Source organism: Lathamus discolor, chromosome 1 (assembly GCF_037157495.1).
Source record: "Lathamus discolor isolate bLatDis1 chromosome 1, bLatDis1.hap1, whole genome shotgun sequence".
NCBI classification, from domain to species: Eukaryota; Metazoa; Chordata; class Aves; order Psittaciformes; family Psittacidae; genus Lathamus; species Lathamus discolor.
This window is the reverse complement of record NC_088884.1, coordinates 38,775,574-38,791,693: the sequence shown is the minus strand read 5'-3', so window position 1 is coordinate 38,791,693 and position 16,120 is coordinate 38,775,574. Positions and strand designations below refer to the sequence as shown.

Sequence of the window (16,120 nt, the reverse complement as noted above, 5' to 3'; positions counted from 1 at the left end):
TGACCTTTTGTAAACATTGTGCACAAATTACTGTTCTAGCTGTATACTCAGTTATCCATTACATTTGTCAAGGCAAATTAAGTGACTGACATCACAAAGAAGTCAACAGAAAGTTAAATGTATATGCCTATTTAATCAACTACTGTTAGATGAAGCAATGCTACACCTTCCTTTATCTACTCTCAGAGCAAAAGAATTAAAGCATCCATTGATTTAAGGTTTGTCTAACTCTTGGAATTGTTATTAGTTGTTAGTTGAATAGGATACTATACAGCTGCATGGGTTTTATATTTGCATTTATACCTACTGCATCTTCTGCTACTTATCTTCCAGTACGTGAATTAGTGAGAAACAACTGCCAGCATTTACTAGACTCAGCAGGATAAACCTGTGTACGTAGCACATAGGAAGTTTTTAGCACAAGTCAAATGGAACTTTAGGACTCAGTGGCCAGGTCAGAGGAGACAGGTTCAAATCCAGAAATGCTGCAGTAAGATAAAGAATTTAGAGGAGATGGGTAAAGTTCTTTCACAATCTAACATGATTTTTCATTTAAGTCTTCCTTTAGGAACCCCTTTGTAAGAGAACAGTTCTTACCTGATGGAGTGGACCTCTAGACCTTACTTTATGATAAGGTGCACAAACTGAAATACGTAAAGTTCTTAAGTGGGCTGAGACCACCATATTCTGTGAACTTTTTCAGTGCTAGTCTAGGCCAGACTAAACTTCTCTGTGATCATTTAACTACAACGCATCAGCTCTTTGGATTACAATCACCTACTAGCCACACCTATACACCTACATGCAGGGAAAAATGTGAAGCTTCCTATAAACACACAAATATTTATTTGTAATTGCATAAAAATACTTAAGAGACTGCTATCAAACATTAGGCAAACAGCACCCTGAAGACCTTTCTACAGACAGGAGTTACCAATGCCAGACACAAGCAAACCAGTTCATCATGTGAGTTTCATGATGCAGCATGATTTCCCACAAACCCATGGCTGGGTTACCCAGCAAAGGCAGAGACCTTTGTAATGTGTGGGGATGTACTTCACTGTGCAGACAGGCAAAGACCTGACCAAGCACCATCAAACCAAGCCCATACAATAATAGCAGCATGTGAGAACACACCAGTGGATGTGGATACACCCGGTAAGGGATGCATCTATCCTAGCCAGGAACTCCCAGCAAATAATTGTTAATTTTTTTAATTAGGTTTGTGCACATTACATAATTATGTATATGCACAAGTAGTTCTATTCGTGCAAACTTACATAAAAGGAATATGGGTTAGTAGGGAGTGTATTAGTGAAAAAAAGACAAAAGAAGCCTAAGAAAGTGTACTTGACTTGCCTCACAGAGTACTTACCAGAGCAGACTTTCCAACACCTCCAGAACCAAGAACCACTAGCTTGTATTCACGCATGATGCAAGAGATAAATCGCCCTCAATACCTAAAACACACAATAATAATTCACCATTTTGATCAACAAGACAACTATTTTAGCATTACTACAGCCACTGCAGGATTGCACATCTAACAAGTCATGAACAGTTGACTACTGATATCAACTGCTAAATGCAGAAGACACACCATTACAGCCAGGCACAACCTAAGCAGGATGTTGCTTTAATTATTACACAGTATGGAAACGATGGATATTTATTCACAACACAGTGATTGCTGAAGAATGCTACTTCTTCACCCAGAACAAATCAAGTACCCCCAAGGTCTTCTTGCTACCAGGACTTTTTGCACTTCAAGACGAATCATTATTCATGTGTAACCTAGCCTAGTTTCAGGCAAGACAGTACAGACTTGGAAAGTTTTAAAAATGAAGGTTTTTTAATATCCCAGGGATCAGTACTTTAGAAAAAAGGCAAGCACAGATTAAGACTTTCTGTAATAAAGACCTCAGTATCATAACTTCGCCAAAACATCACAGGTGTTTTAAAGGAAGCAACTAGTTCTAGAAGAACTGCTCACACCCATCTGTATGTATCACTTCCTCAGAGGCCTCAGGATGGATTCATCTACTTTATTTATATAAAGAAATTAATCTACTCCTAATTTACTACTAATCGATAGACCAGTTAGTCAGATTACAGCACACCATCCAGTGAGGTGTCCTCACCTCAACATATTCCAGAAACCTGCAAAACGCTGTAGTCATGCAGACAAGTCCATAGTCCCTCTCAGCTATAGTCACAGCAAGCATTAAGGCATTTCACAGGTTTCTCAATATCTTTCATTCATTCACCCACAAGAAGTTGCCTGCACTATATATTTTGCAACAACAGACCAAAAAACACATTGCCAAGAGCCATACAGACATCTGAAGAGCTTGCAGTTTTACGAACATCACATTCACAGTATTGAAAAGGTTTATGGGGTAAACAGCTGCTCATATTTGTTACCTGTGGTACTGATACAGTAATTCTACAAACATGTCTCAAATTTTATAGCTACTACGTCACCTCTTCCATCCCCCAAGCTTATTTCCTATCACAAATTTTTGTAATTTCATACATACACACAAATGTAAATGATTGTGTTAATGTGATACGCAAGAAAGTCTCCAGTCTCTTCTGAAGAACTGAAAGCATCAGGATGCTGAAAAAAACCACAGAATGGGAATCTTTAGGCAACAACATCTCTTTATTCATATTGTCATTTAACTTGAAATAACATCCAAAGTTTATGTCTACTGACCCAAAGATTGATCTACATGCAGAAAGTACAACTATGAAAGCACAATCGAGCTGCCTAAGCACGGTTTCATAAAAGGGCTTAGTTAACTTTTAATACAATAGCCATTTTCAAACTAGCAACTCTTCCTGTAGCTACAAGAAAACACTGCAAACCATCAGGCATAGTATTTACCTCACTAATGTTCTTCTATAAAGAAATATTGAATTAACTGTACTACAGTAAAGCTGAGTTACTAGATAAGAAACAATTATCCAAGAGAAGATAACATGCATTTTTCTCATTCTGGAATACTTAAATGCTAAGAAAAGAATCACAGAGAGAGAGCCTTATATAAGAAAATTAAACCAACCTCCTGCCAGCAAACAAACAGAACAGCAGGATCCCAGAAGTCAGTTTTCAAAAAAATCCCTTCGTAAGTCTGAAAGCTGATTAATGTTTTGCTAGATATCTAACCACAGCTATAATGGTTGCAGTTTCATGAGTAACTGGAGGCAGCCAAAATATTCTTTTGAGACCATTCCTCTCCTACAAACTAGATCTGTTCCCCTATTCCACACTAGCTAGTGCAGCTGCCTACAGCAGTCTGCCAGATCTGCTTGCTCATCTTTATTGAAAGCTGACCCAGCAAAACCAAAACAAGGCCATATAGATTTTGGGACATGTCTTTGGGTCATACTGCTCAAGAAAACACCTCTTTCAGTCCTGGTAGCAACTGATCTAACCGGCTGTTACTGCAACCCTGGGAGGAAGGTCTCAGTTCCTTTTCTGCAGGGTTTCTAGCACTTAGCAGATTGAGTTACCTCTTTTCTTCCCCCTCTGCTCCCAGGGAAAGATGAAACCCTCCCCAGCTGATGAATAATCTCAGGGTTGGGGGAAGTGCAGTGAATCCAACACAGGTGCCTGTACAAGGTAAGCAGGGGAGATGGACCAACCCTTTTCATCAGCAGTAATCTCAGCATTTCTGGAGTCACACCACCTGCTAGCTGTTTAGCACAAAATGCTAGGACTATTTACATAGAAATTAGAGCATCTCCATGTTAATGTCCATCTTTGCCATCACTGATTAACTCCACTTTGTCAGAAGACTGAGAAATCAAGAGGCCAGGTTCTATATGATTTTCTTCCTGCAAATACGTAATGAGCCATCTTTCAACTTACCTAAACCATTCCTGTCACCTTAAGCAAGCAAAAGGAATACAAGGAAAGAGCAGTTAGGAAATAATTGACCCAATATGCAGCAAAGCAGGTCTCTCCACAGACTTTTGTTACCAATAAATTTTGAGACTCTTCAGTGGTTTCCATACCTAGCAGAACATCTTTACACTCCTGACATTAAAAGCTGCTTCCTTCCCTACACAGATTTTCTGCAAATACAGACTACCAGAACCATTCACACCACAAGGTTAATCTGTTTGTGCACCACTGCAAATACACAAATCTGTAAGCTGTCTAGTCTTTCTACAAACAACAGGAATAAAGGATCGTGTCTAACTGTACTGAAATGCACCTTTCACACTCATGACAAGTTAAGCCTGTAACTACATTACCTGTCATTACAAACATCCAGCTATGCCTATTTATGTCACTAGAATGACATAAACATAGTGGGTGTAGGGGAAACCCCAGTACAGTAATCTGAATGAACTGCAGCAATTTCACTGTCTTTGAAAGAACAGTTTAGGCTGAATTTTTCATTCTTCGGTCTTAAATTAGCAACTAAATATGGAGATGTCAATAATGAAGGCCAATAGTAATTTAGGAGTAATGGAGTTTAAGCAGCAGGTACTAAATGTATGTTTCACACAGTGTTTTGAGTAATTTGTGACTTTTTCTTACTGAATTATCTACAACTTCTTAAAGAAAATTCCAAATCCTGAAATAGAAGCTAACAACTTGTTTTTAGTGAGAGACTGGCAATTCCATTTTGGCTCTGGCACAGGGATTTGGGAAATTAACAAAAGTCAAAGCTGCTTTCAGAATCCAGATTTGGAAGTTCAGTCCTAAATACTCAGTTGCTGCATAACACCGGAGCCAATTTCACTACTTAAAGTGGTGGTACTCAACTAAAGCATATATATATACACACACACTGTAACAGCTTGGTTAGCCAATCTTCTTAAAGCTCTTTAGGTGCTTCAGAGATTTTTTAAGATCTTTGAAGACAAGACAAAGCTGGACAGAAGTGCACAAAACATTTCTCTGACCTTCCCTCCAAACTTGAGCAATGGCCAAAGTAAGTACCAGTTTCTTCTTTCCCCATGCCTGCTTTTTTGTTGGGTTTTTTTTTTTTGTCATTTGCACAGCTATTCCTTAATTCACCAAGAGTACACAGTAATCCTTTATGTATGCACACACCTATACAGCACAGAAGTGGTGTGGCATCTCTGCTGGTCTATCTCAGGTGGCCTAGCCACAACATCTTGGAATGAAACACAAACCAATGTGTTTTCCAAAATGCTTTAAGAAAGCTAACTGGGATATCTGTACCACAGCATGCAGCAGAAAAAACATCTATTGTCTGCTCCCACTCAGACCTACCACCCCATTGACTTTGTGCAGCAGTTATGATGTCACTTCACCTTCCTCTGTTTTCCAACAGAAAAGAAAAACTAAATTCTTAACCCTGAGAACTTTTCTAAGAAAACTTCCCTGGGTACAGGTCTTTGCTTCATTCACAGAATCACAGAATAGTTTGGGTTGGAAGGCACCTTAAAAACCATCTAGTTCCAACCCCCCTGACACGGGCAGGGACGCCTTCCACTAGAACAGGTTGCTCAAAGCCCCATCCAGCCTGGCCTTGAACACTGCCAGGGATGGGGTAGCCAGAGCTTCTCTGGGCAACCTATTCCAGTTTCACCACTCCTCAGCTAAGCCACCAGCCCATGAAGCTAGGAGCTACTTTAGGATGCTGTGGTCTGTCACCGTATTTGGTGAAAAAAGCCTAGCATGCACTTTTTTGCTGACCAGTAATCCTCAGACTGAGTTAGGACTCTGATCCTGCCTGAACTTGACTTTCCAGTGATTCCCAACTAGCCTGACCTGACTCTCCTCTAGATCGAACTTATTTTTCAGTATCACATGTTGTACAGACTGCTTGCATCCTAAACCTCAATCATGCTCCTAGTTTACTTTTCAGATTGACATAACGCGTGACTCTGGAATGAATATTGTATTCAGCTTCATCTAGTGCCAAGACTATTTCATTTTGACTCATTTATGATTAACAACTAGGGGCAGAGGAAGACAATGACAAAGTATAGGAGGTTAAAGCCACAAAGCACCCTATCTTTCAGTTATTTGATAGTATTTGAAAAACAGAAGCCATTAAGCTTCAACCAAGACACTGAAGTAAGAAGTTCAATTGCTTAAAGAGATGCAGACTATAAAACCTGAGATGGAAACTCAAACTTCTGGTGGATTTCCTTTCCTGCCTGAAAAAAAGCCTGGAAGAAAAAAACCAAACAAACCACTTCTCTAGCCATTCTAAAACAGATACTGGACATAGCACATCCACTACCTCTCCATAAAAAGTCTGCGCCTTGCACTTCGCACATTGTCATCCCCTTTCACCGCACCCCTCCACCCCCCCCCCCCGCCAAAAAAAGAAGAAGCTACTGGAAGAACTCTGGAAAACCATGTAATTATGAAACCATTTGTATAGTCAAGACAGAGCTCAGTTTAGCACCTTAAGAATATTTCTTAGCATTCTACACTTAACCAGTCGTTTCAATAGCACCTTTCAGTTCTAAACCTATCAGAAAGCAACTGTATTAACTGGAAAGGAGAAAAAAGGATTATTAGATCACACAATCTCAGTCATTTAAATAAGGAGACAGGCTTGCATGTTTCCTTGTCTATATGACTTTGCACTCTTCTAAAGCTACAGCTGTATCACAGCATCCTAGATTAGGACAGGATTAAGTACAACACTTATTTGTCTTTAGTCCCCAGATCATCAATCTGTAAAATGTATATACTCCGAGGGGCACAACAGAGAAAGACTATGACAGCTGAGTAACAGATAACAAACCCACCCCCCCCCGATTTATCAGGCAGTTGATGAGACGCATCCACCAAATCACCCAACAATTAAATACCAAGAAGTTCAAACTTATTCCTACCAAATAAACCAAGTAACCTGTTTGAATCCCTCTTCACTTAGTGGAGTCTATTTTGAGATAGAAATTTTGCTCTGAAGGCTGGATACCTTTAAGATGACAGACCTGCAAGGAGGAAGAGCAATGCCAACTTCCTCTGCTTTTTCAATCTTCTGCTCCTTCATCTTTAAGCAGGAAAATACTGTCAACTGTGGTCTCTCTGCAGATGCTAACAAGAAGATAGGAAGCATGCAAAAAGTAAGACCTTTTTTCTCCTCTTGACTGGAGAAGGTACTGTCTTTGAACAGCTAAGTATTTATATGCACAGGTATTTGACATAAACATGAACTCTGGGGATGTCTAATGCAAGATTTAGCTAGAAAGAGAAAAATGAGGGAAGCTACTCTTCAAGAAATAGTGCCTTGACATTCTAATATCACACTCTGGATTTTAATGCTGTCTCAATATACAATCACTTGAGAGTACAGAGCTCACTTTCAGTTTGCCTCAATTAACTGCCAGGCCTGCACTAGTAACTGCCTTGCACGCTTCCTGAAATGCACAGCAGTCCATAAAACCACCATGTCTGCACAGCCTCTCACTAGTCTGTTCAAATTAGTTTTTCTAATTAATGCATGTATTAATGCATTTGCGTAATGTATTAATGTAACTGCTTAATTCTACTTCTTAATGTCATATTTCTTAAAGCACTTGATAAACTAGAGGAGCAGGAGTTTTTTTATGCACATAGGCACTTTTTCCAGTAAAGATTCTCTTTGAAGGATGAGCAGATCTTTGAATAAACCCATTCCAACAGAAGGAAGAAAGGTTAACCAGGACAAGTCACTGGAAATGAAGCATTTTAAAATATTCACATCTATCAAGGACTGTGAACATGAAACTTCCTTTCTGCTTCTGCCCTTATCAGATAAACCGTGAGGAAGTGCCTCCCGGACATTTTCTTCAACAATTTCTTTAAGCATGGCTCCAGAAAACGGCAAACCAAAGTGATGCTGCTAAGAGAGTTAAGGAACAGGAAACCTTACTTTAGCAGGGGATGAAGAAACTGCACACTTACTGCCTGTAAAGCTTTCCTATAAAGCAACCATGCAATGAGGAACTGAAGAAAGTTCAATTAGCAGTAGTAATTGAGCTCGATATGATAGGTATGAAAGTGCTGGGTTTTGGTAGAATTTAGTTTTCTTTCAGCACCTTCAAGTTTTGATTTCTGCTTCAACTTTTCTTACTTGTCTGAGGAATGGGAAAGCTAACAATACAATCTTTCCAACTGATATTAAACCAAATAAACCCCTAACTGAAGCTCAGCCTCAGGCCAAAGACATTAATTAAATACAGTCACTACTTCAAGATATCCCTAAGACTTGCTTGCGTGAACTAGTTGTTCAGGTACGGAATTAAACATATAGTCCCTCCCAGAAGCATTATCATTTTCAAGAGGTATCATGATTATTCAACACTTCAGACACCATGACTCTCATTCAGACCCTGACATTCTGGTTGCATTGTGAAGTTGCAGTGTATTCTCTAAAATTTTCATAATGTTTCTGCCCCAGCACATTTGCCTCTCTGGAAAAGATGCTTTGTTAAAACCACCTTGGGAGCAGTATTCCTCAAATAATGTCAACTGTTTTCATAAGAAAAAAATGTTCAAGCATTAGAATGACAAATGAAGTAAATTAACCAACTGGTTTACCTGCCTACAATTAAGAGTAGAGGAGGGGAAAAAAGCAAAGGTAAAAAAAAAAAAAATTGCTTCTCAGAGAGGGGATACTAGTTCCAATATGGAACAAAACGACAGTGGTCAGATATATGGAAAAATAGCTCCAGTTCAGTCACAGGACCAACCAAGGTCAGAAGACGAAGTTTTTCCAGACAAGATGTTTCCCACTTCTGGTACCGGAGCAGTCTCATCAGATGGCCAAACCTAAATCTTTCCAATTGTCTGTACCACCCAGAATCCACTAAGTTTTGGGTCTGTTGGTTCAGAACCCCTTCTGCAGGGAAGCAACTAATGGAGAAGAACGTGTGCTGTTCTTAATACTCCCCAAATACTTACATGTAAGGGGAAGTCCTAAGTTCTTATCACTCAACTCCAAGGAAGTTTTTCCCCCCCCAAGGTGCTGCACAAACAGCACCTTGCAAAGTGGAAACCTGTTCACTTTCATCAACTTTTATATGCTTTGGAATAAGCAACTGACAATACCTACTCAACAGGATAAGTAGTAACTCTTATAAAAGAGAAATTAAGATACTCCAGAGCTGACTTTCATACATTATTCAGAAATCAGTTCTGAAGACAAGATGCACTGCAAAGCTCATATGGTCCAATTGAAGACTTTTATTCTCAAAACTCCTGGAAGCAGAGCTATTTTATTACTAATGCACACTCTCTGCAAGTGAGCCAACTTTTGCTCAGTAAACAAAGCCAGAAGGATTTTCTGTTTTTTTAGTTTTTACGTGGTTTTGATAGATTCTTATATTCTGTCAGTCAGACAACCAGTTCTTCTGGACACTAACACAGTAATTTTTCTTGGACAGAAATATTTCTTCATTTTTAACTGATGCCAGAGAATCCTCTGAGGATTTTCAAAAAGCTGTCTGGATCATTAAGCTCATCCAGTGACATGAAATCACACTAACCACCTGAGAAAGAAGCAGAGTTATAAGTTACTGCAGCACAGAAAATAAGTTACTGCAGCACAGAAACGGCACCAAGGTTTAAGCTGCTCCTTGAAATACCCATGGGGACACTTACCCACAGAGACAGCTTAAGCAAGTTTTCCTCCTTTCATTGAAGGGAGCTACCTTGATTAATACTGCACGCAAGGACAACTGCCGCAAAGCAGCTAACATGAGCTTACCTTGTGAGACTACTTCCACTGTCCATAGCTAGTATAGCTCAATAAAATAGACTTTTTTTTCCTCAAGTCAAATTCAACTCCCACCTAGATCTTAAATCTGAACACAAACTTAGCACAAGTTCTAAGGATGAAAACAGGCCTGCCTGAAGCCACTGATATTCTCAAGATGAAAGCTTCCTAATGTGACAGACTAACAGGCATGTGCAATTTGCACTATTTTCATATAAAGTGTAAAAACTAATTTCAAAGCAAGTGATGTAACAAACCTTCTTAAGCTACTAAAAATATGCTATGCTTCAACACTTACTGAGTTTGAGTTTCAATTCTGTTCAAAAATTCAAATGTCAATTCAAATTTGCAGTCCCCTATTAAAACCTAAGATAGAGCTTGTCTAAGCCTCAGTTGGAATTTGTAACATTTGTCAGATTTATTCTTGTTTTTGGTGACTGCCATGGTTTTGCATTCTCTCCCTACTTCCATAAACTAGTCACCATCCCCCATGAAACTGTTTGTGCATGTTCTACCAGTCAGACTTCCAACTAAACCAATAATCTCTGAATTCCTGAAGAAACTGAACTGCAAATGTTTTACATGCTTGCAAAGAAAATCCAGGCAGACAATAAACAGAAAGAGGAACACTCAGCTTTTAAAAAATATTACAAATATATTAAATTCGGAGAATGCCTGATTACCGCATTGCGATACCTTACTATGCATAAGGTGAGTATTCAACCATACAGCAAGTTTTGAGAACTGAAACAGCAATTTATTGCTGTAAATTTGGCTTTACTGTCACTGCAGAGAATGATCAGAATGATCAGCTCCAAAACTTTTATCAATGGATTGCAACACCATGGTATACCCAACACGTTTTAGCTCACACGCCTCCTTTATATTAAAAGCAGATACAAGCATTTGTTTCTCCCCATAATTGTTAAAAGTAAATTTTAACTTTCACGCTAAAAAAACCAACAAAAAACCCAACCAAAAAAAAAAACCCAAAACAAAAAAAAAAAACCCAAAACAAGCAACCCAAAAACATCACCCCCCCCAAAAAAAGCCCAACAAAAAAACAACACCCCAAAACAACACAAAAAAAACCCACCCACAAAACAACAGTTAAAAACACAGGATTACCACTAAGGTACAGAAATTTCAGAGTCAAGATACTTCTGTAAAAATGCACTCGTGCCATTTTAAAGTTACTTCAAGAATAAACTTGCCAGTTGGCTTAAGACAACTCTTCTTTGGAAAAAGTCATCTTAGCTTCTGTTGCAGAAACAAGACCTAGCCTCAAAATCCATGTGATATCTGCTTAACATCTTGCAATCTTAGCTCTACTCTGATTGTGACACTGGCTGCTGAACCAGTAAAGCCTTGTATAGTGTTTCCTTCTATCAACATAAGACAATGCTCAGTTCAACTGCAATGCCAATATCTCCTGAATTTTAATCCCTCCTGACTGTTCTCTATAACCCACACAACATATACACCCTGGTGATGACAGAGTTGTGTACCAAGGTATCATTACTTGCCTGTCTAAACTAAAAGTTTGGGTTTGATGGTGGCTTGTTTAGATCACTAACACATCATCAAGGCACAGATATATAGATTTTTTTAAATCGTTATATCTTTAGTTAGTGGCCATTTAAGACCAGCTGGTGTAGGCCCTTTACATACTAAGTATCCTTCCACAGTATGATTTACAGTAATTCTATTACAAATCAGGTTGGTAGCCTGAAAGCAGCCTTACAAATTCCCCGTACATCATTCCAATTAAGATTAGAAGTTTTATCTGCTGAAAGGACACTGATTCTATGCAAACAGAGAATACTAGCTACTAGCATTCATTAACAGGAACAAAATTAGTTCTTCCACGATAAACGAGCAGTACCAGCAAAGTCCCAAGTAATTGTAACTCATGTCTGTTTTGACCTCTCAATCAATACATCCGTAATAGAAACATGGTATTTGAATGTGAGCAGCAAATGCTACTCAAAGCCATCCAAATTACACCTAATTTCACAAACAGTTCTTTCACTACAGTTATAGCTCTAGACATTTGTCCTGAGGTTAAGCTGAATGAAGCATACCTCAACACCCATCGATAATTACTATCTTCTGCCACATGGTTTTGCTGCCTCTGCAATAATGAAGGTCTAACCTTAACTGTTTCTTTTCACAGTTAACTTTATTAGCTGAATCCACTGATAAAGGTGGGTTTGTAAGATGTCCCAAACGCTTAACTGAAGTGGCTAAAACTTGTGCAGAGCATCCTACTCTATTTCTGGCAACAAGGCAGTAGCATCTTGAACCTCAGGCTGGTAGCTCCTCAGGGAACACGCAACTCACAAGCATACCTTGACTAAAGAAAGGACTGTAACCATAGAACCTAACTCTACACCTCTACCCATACGCAGATGCACAGAAAACTTGGGTTATTTCCGAGGCAACTGCTAAGTTGTCACAAGCTTCGGAAAAGGGTATTTGAAACAAAACAAAAAAACAACAAAAAAAAAATCTCCACACTAAAACAAATTCTGGCTTAACATGCCACAGTGTGAACTGCTGTAGTTCTGCATTTGCTTTTTGAGCAGCTGATGCTTCTTAGCTCCCCAAAAAGCCTCATTTAATGGGTCAAGAATTTCCAGGAGAGGGAGAAATCTGACAGTTATGAGCAGGAACCCAAAGCTAAGTAATTCACACTTGCAAGCCTGAGCTCATAGACACAACGACACCTACACAAAAAGCTGAATAATTTTAACTAAACGAATTTGAATCACACTCATCCCCGCACCACTTTTTATTACAAGGACTAGATCTTTACTAGAGAGTTACCAAACTAATGAAGGTTAAACTTGTTTTATCAAGTCTCCACAAGACTCCGTTTTAATCTTCTTAGTATCACTCCAGTTCTTGTTTAGACCATACTTTTTGATTCCTCTGTATCTTCAAAGCTTGCCATTTTCTGGAGAAACCTGTCTCACTTTGCTTTAAGTCAAATCAAACACATACTCTGATAAGGTAGTAGAAGATGTCCAAAGCATACTGAAATATAAAACATGCTTTAGAGGTCTGTATGGGAAGACATCAGCACGTCTGGCCTTCTAAGAGTTATTATTTAAACTATGACAATCATCACAGCATTTGAACAAGTGTTAACTACTATAACCTAAATCTTTCACTGAAATGTTTTACTTCCAGCAAGTTAAATATATGCATCTCAAAACAATCTATATTTTGGGCAAGGCCTGAGTAGGAGAAAGACTTTTCAGTTCACCCTGACTGCTCCAGTGAAGCAAGTTTATCCTTCATGAAACCACAGTCTTGTATTTCCACGTTGGTTAGAGTACTCCCAGTTTACCCAGTGTGACCTCTGTTTAGGTTCTTGGGATCTATGAGTTCAGCCTTCTGTGGGTAAGGCTCTGAATGGTTCCCTATTTTCACTTCTACTATCATGGCAGATTCAGCATTCAGCTTGGAAAAGAGGCTTCAGCTTTCCTCTGTGAAACTTATACCACTGAAATTCATTTTAAAAGTAGGCCACAGTAAGATTAAGTAAGAGAAGAACTACATTACCTGAAAATACAAATATTTGCTTTGTTTTTGGAAAACAAAAAAAGTATTTGCAAACGGTGTTTTAAGATCTTGCCTCTGGCTAGAAACAGGATGTACTTTCAGTTAGCAAGTGTCCTGGGTTCAGCAAGAATGCACATTGTTCAAAATACTGGTTACTGTAGTTAAATTAAGTCCAAACTAACATGCACTTAATGTTGCTTCTTCAGTTTCCTGGATAGATAGGACCCAGATTTCTAGAAGAGGAAGAAGCAGCATGAGGACTTGTTTCTTTGCTCCTCAAGAATAAAACTGCACAAACTACTCTTCATTCCAGGCTTCACATGAAATATTATTTGCTCACTCTAATTCCTCTTCACATAGATATAACACTTCTGAAATTACTCTTAAGAGTTTGCTAAAAAGCAACACAGATCAAAAGCATGCCAAACACCAGCACATACAGTGGCCTAAAGCACTTAATGGTAAAACCCTGGTTTCAGCCACTCATTTTTGCAGAACTTCAGCTACCACACTTAAGTTTTCTACGTGATTATCTCTGGCTGAGCCCCAATTTAGGTTATGCATTTCCTGAAATAAAAGGTGTAGGGAAATCAGCAAAAAAAACCCAACAGAAGATCATAAAAGTAAAAAAAGGCAGTGGACTTGCTGAAATATAAAGAAAAGCGTGAGGGTCACAATAAACTATTACACAGTAAGAAAAAAAAATAGGTATAATTCAGAAATGCTTGTTTCTCTCTAGTATTCAGATATAAACAGCAAGTAGAAAATTGTACACCAAAAATAAGAATATTTGAAGACCTAGCATCCAGTTAAAAAATGAGTTATGAGTGCCTGTTTATTACACTACCAGAGACTTCCCTCAACTGGCCTCCAAAAATACCTAATGCCTGGGATGATCTATACCAAACAACAGGGTGTCACATCTTTGGTGAGATCCCACCTAATCCAATAAAATCAAAGATACATCAGAAAAATGTAAGAGTGATTGTCCAGCATGACAGTCAGCTATTTTTGCCTCTTCCAGTGCTCCTTGATGCCACAGGACTACCACACAGTCTTAAGTTCCACCAAGTCCTAAGATGACAATTTGGCATCAATTTTTGGAAGCATGGCATATTTTCAAATAACTAACGGCAGCAGAAGTTGGATTTTGAACACAGCATTTTGTAGCCCACTAAGAATGCAAGTCCAAGGCATCTCAAACTGTATACTTATATTCAGTGAATACTATTGATACGTAACTATCTTGGAAATTCATCTATAGAACGTTATAATGTGCAAGAACTATGAAGGTGAATTCACACTTGCAGCATCATTTCTGATGCTGCTCATCATAAACCCCATGAAAACACGTAGCATTTTCTGGACACTTGCACCAGCCTAAATGAGAGACAGTAAATAACAAAAGGACCATTCCCTGGATGGGTATAAAACCACCACACTCAGAATGCCTACTGTCCATCAATTCCCTATTTTAAACAAGTCCGAAGGGTCACAAAAAGACAGTGGGATACATCGTTATACATACTAACTATATAATTCCAGAAGGGTAAGAGTCAAGATTTTGCATGCAGTATTACACTTTCCTGACCCCAAGAAAATCCTTGTAGCAGCATTTTATGCAAAAAGCAATCACATGAAGCCACGAGCAGGCTATGCTTATGGGTCACATCTTGTACACCACCGTTTCAGAAAATTATCTGGTAAGGAGCTTCACAATGAAAGATCAGAAAAGCATTACTGACCACATCTTGCAACATCTAAGAAATCACCTTAACCATTTCATACATGCAACATTCCTAAAAAAGGTTCCTGTGCAATACATTGTTGGGCTGCCCCCACACTTAACTAACCACCTAAGTCTGAACACACAGCCATGTACAGCTCAGTCTCAACTACAAATGCTGCACTGTAAGTAAATAAATTTAGTCTTAAATACTGTAATGCAGAGAGTAAGATTCTCAAGTAACTTCCACTTAATAGATTACTTCCATTCCACATGCCAGTTTACCCTTCTCCATATTCAGAAAAAACAAAACATGTTGCAACTTCCCACTAGTCTTCTAATGAACCACTTGCGGGGAAGCGTCAGAGCAGATGTTACAGAAGCATGATTAACTGCAAGCAAGGACTGTACAACTGCACATCTCCACTATCATACTGCCTGGGTTCTGATGCAGTCCAAGCACTGTTCAGCATGCTGACTTCATCTCAAATAAAAAATATTGACTGTACATGACACCTTCAGAATACAAACAGAAGTAGCTTGTCTGGCCCTGCAACTACTGAAAACACTGATTTCGGTACAGCTGAAGTGCCAGATCTAGCAACAGATAGTCCTCCATCTCCTGCACCTCTTGAGCTCCACAAAGGACTTCACAAAGATGTGGTGGTACTCTTTTTGCTTCTCCATGATAGCATGAAGAATGCTTTTACGAAATTTCCCTTCACTGCAGAAATGAAGAGAAGTGAAGGCAGAACTGGTTAAGCTGCAGAAACAGAGCCTACAAATGGAAAAAAAATAGGACAAGACTTCAAAAGCTAGGACAACGAATACAGCGAAACAAAAAGAAACAGTTGCATTGACTCTCTGTGTCCACAAGTTATTTTAGATTAACTGAAGAGGGGGCCAACATATTACTTGGGCCATAGCAGATTAATTAAAAAAAAAAACTTCCACCATCTAATTCCACATAAAGTTATGAAGTAAGCCATGATAAAGAAAATATTGTTAAACTACATCTTTTCCTTTAATCCAAACTACCTACTGAAATCAAGACTTAATAACTGTTATAATTAAAGCAAGAGCAACATTCACCTCAATATCCACAAATTTTGATGCA

General features: G+C 38.7%; 1 protein-coding gene across 1 annotated transcript in view; it reads right to left on the bottom strand.

The window, feature by feature from the left end:
- Positions 1-16,120, bottom strand: part of RAP1B (RAP1B, member of RAS oncogene family) — a 32,238-nt gene that overhangs the window by 11,604 nt on the left and 4,514 nt on the right. The window contains exon 2 of the mRNA XM_065668567.1: positions 1,376-1,460. Coding sequence (XP_065524639.1) covers positions 1,376-1,432 — 57 coding nt within the window. The 5' untranslated portion in view covers positions 1,433-1,460. The remainder of the gene's footprint in view (positions 1-1,375; positions 1,461-16,120) is intronic.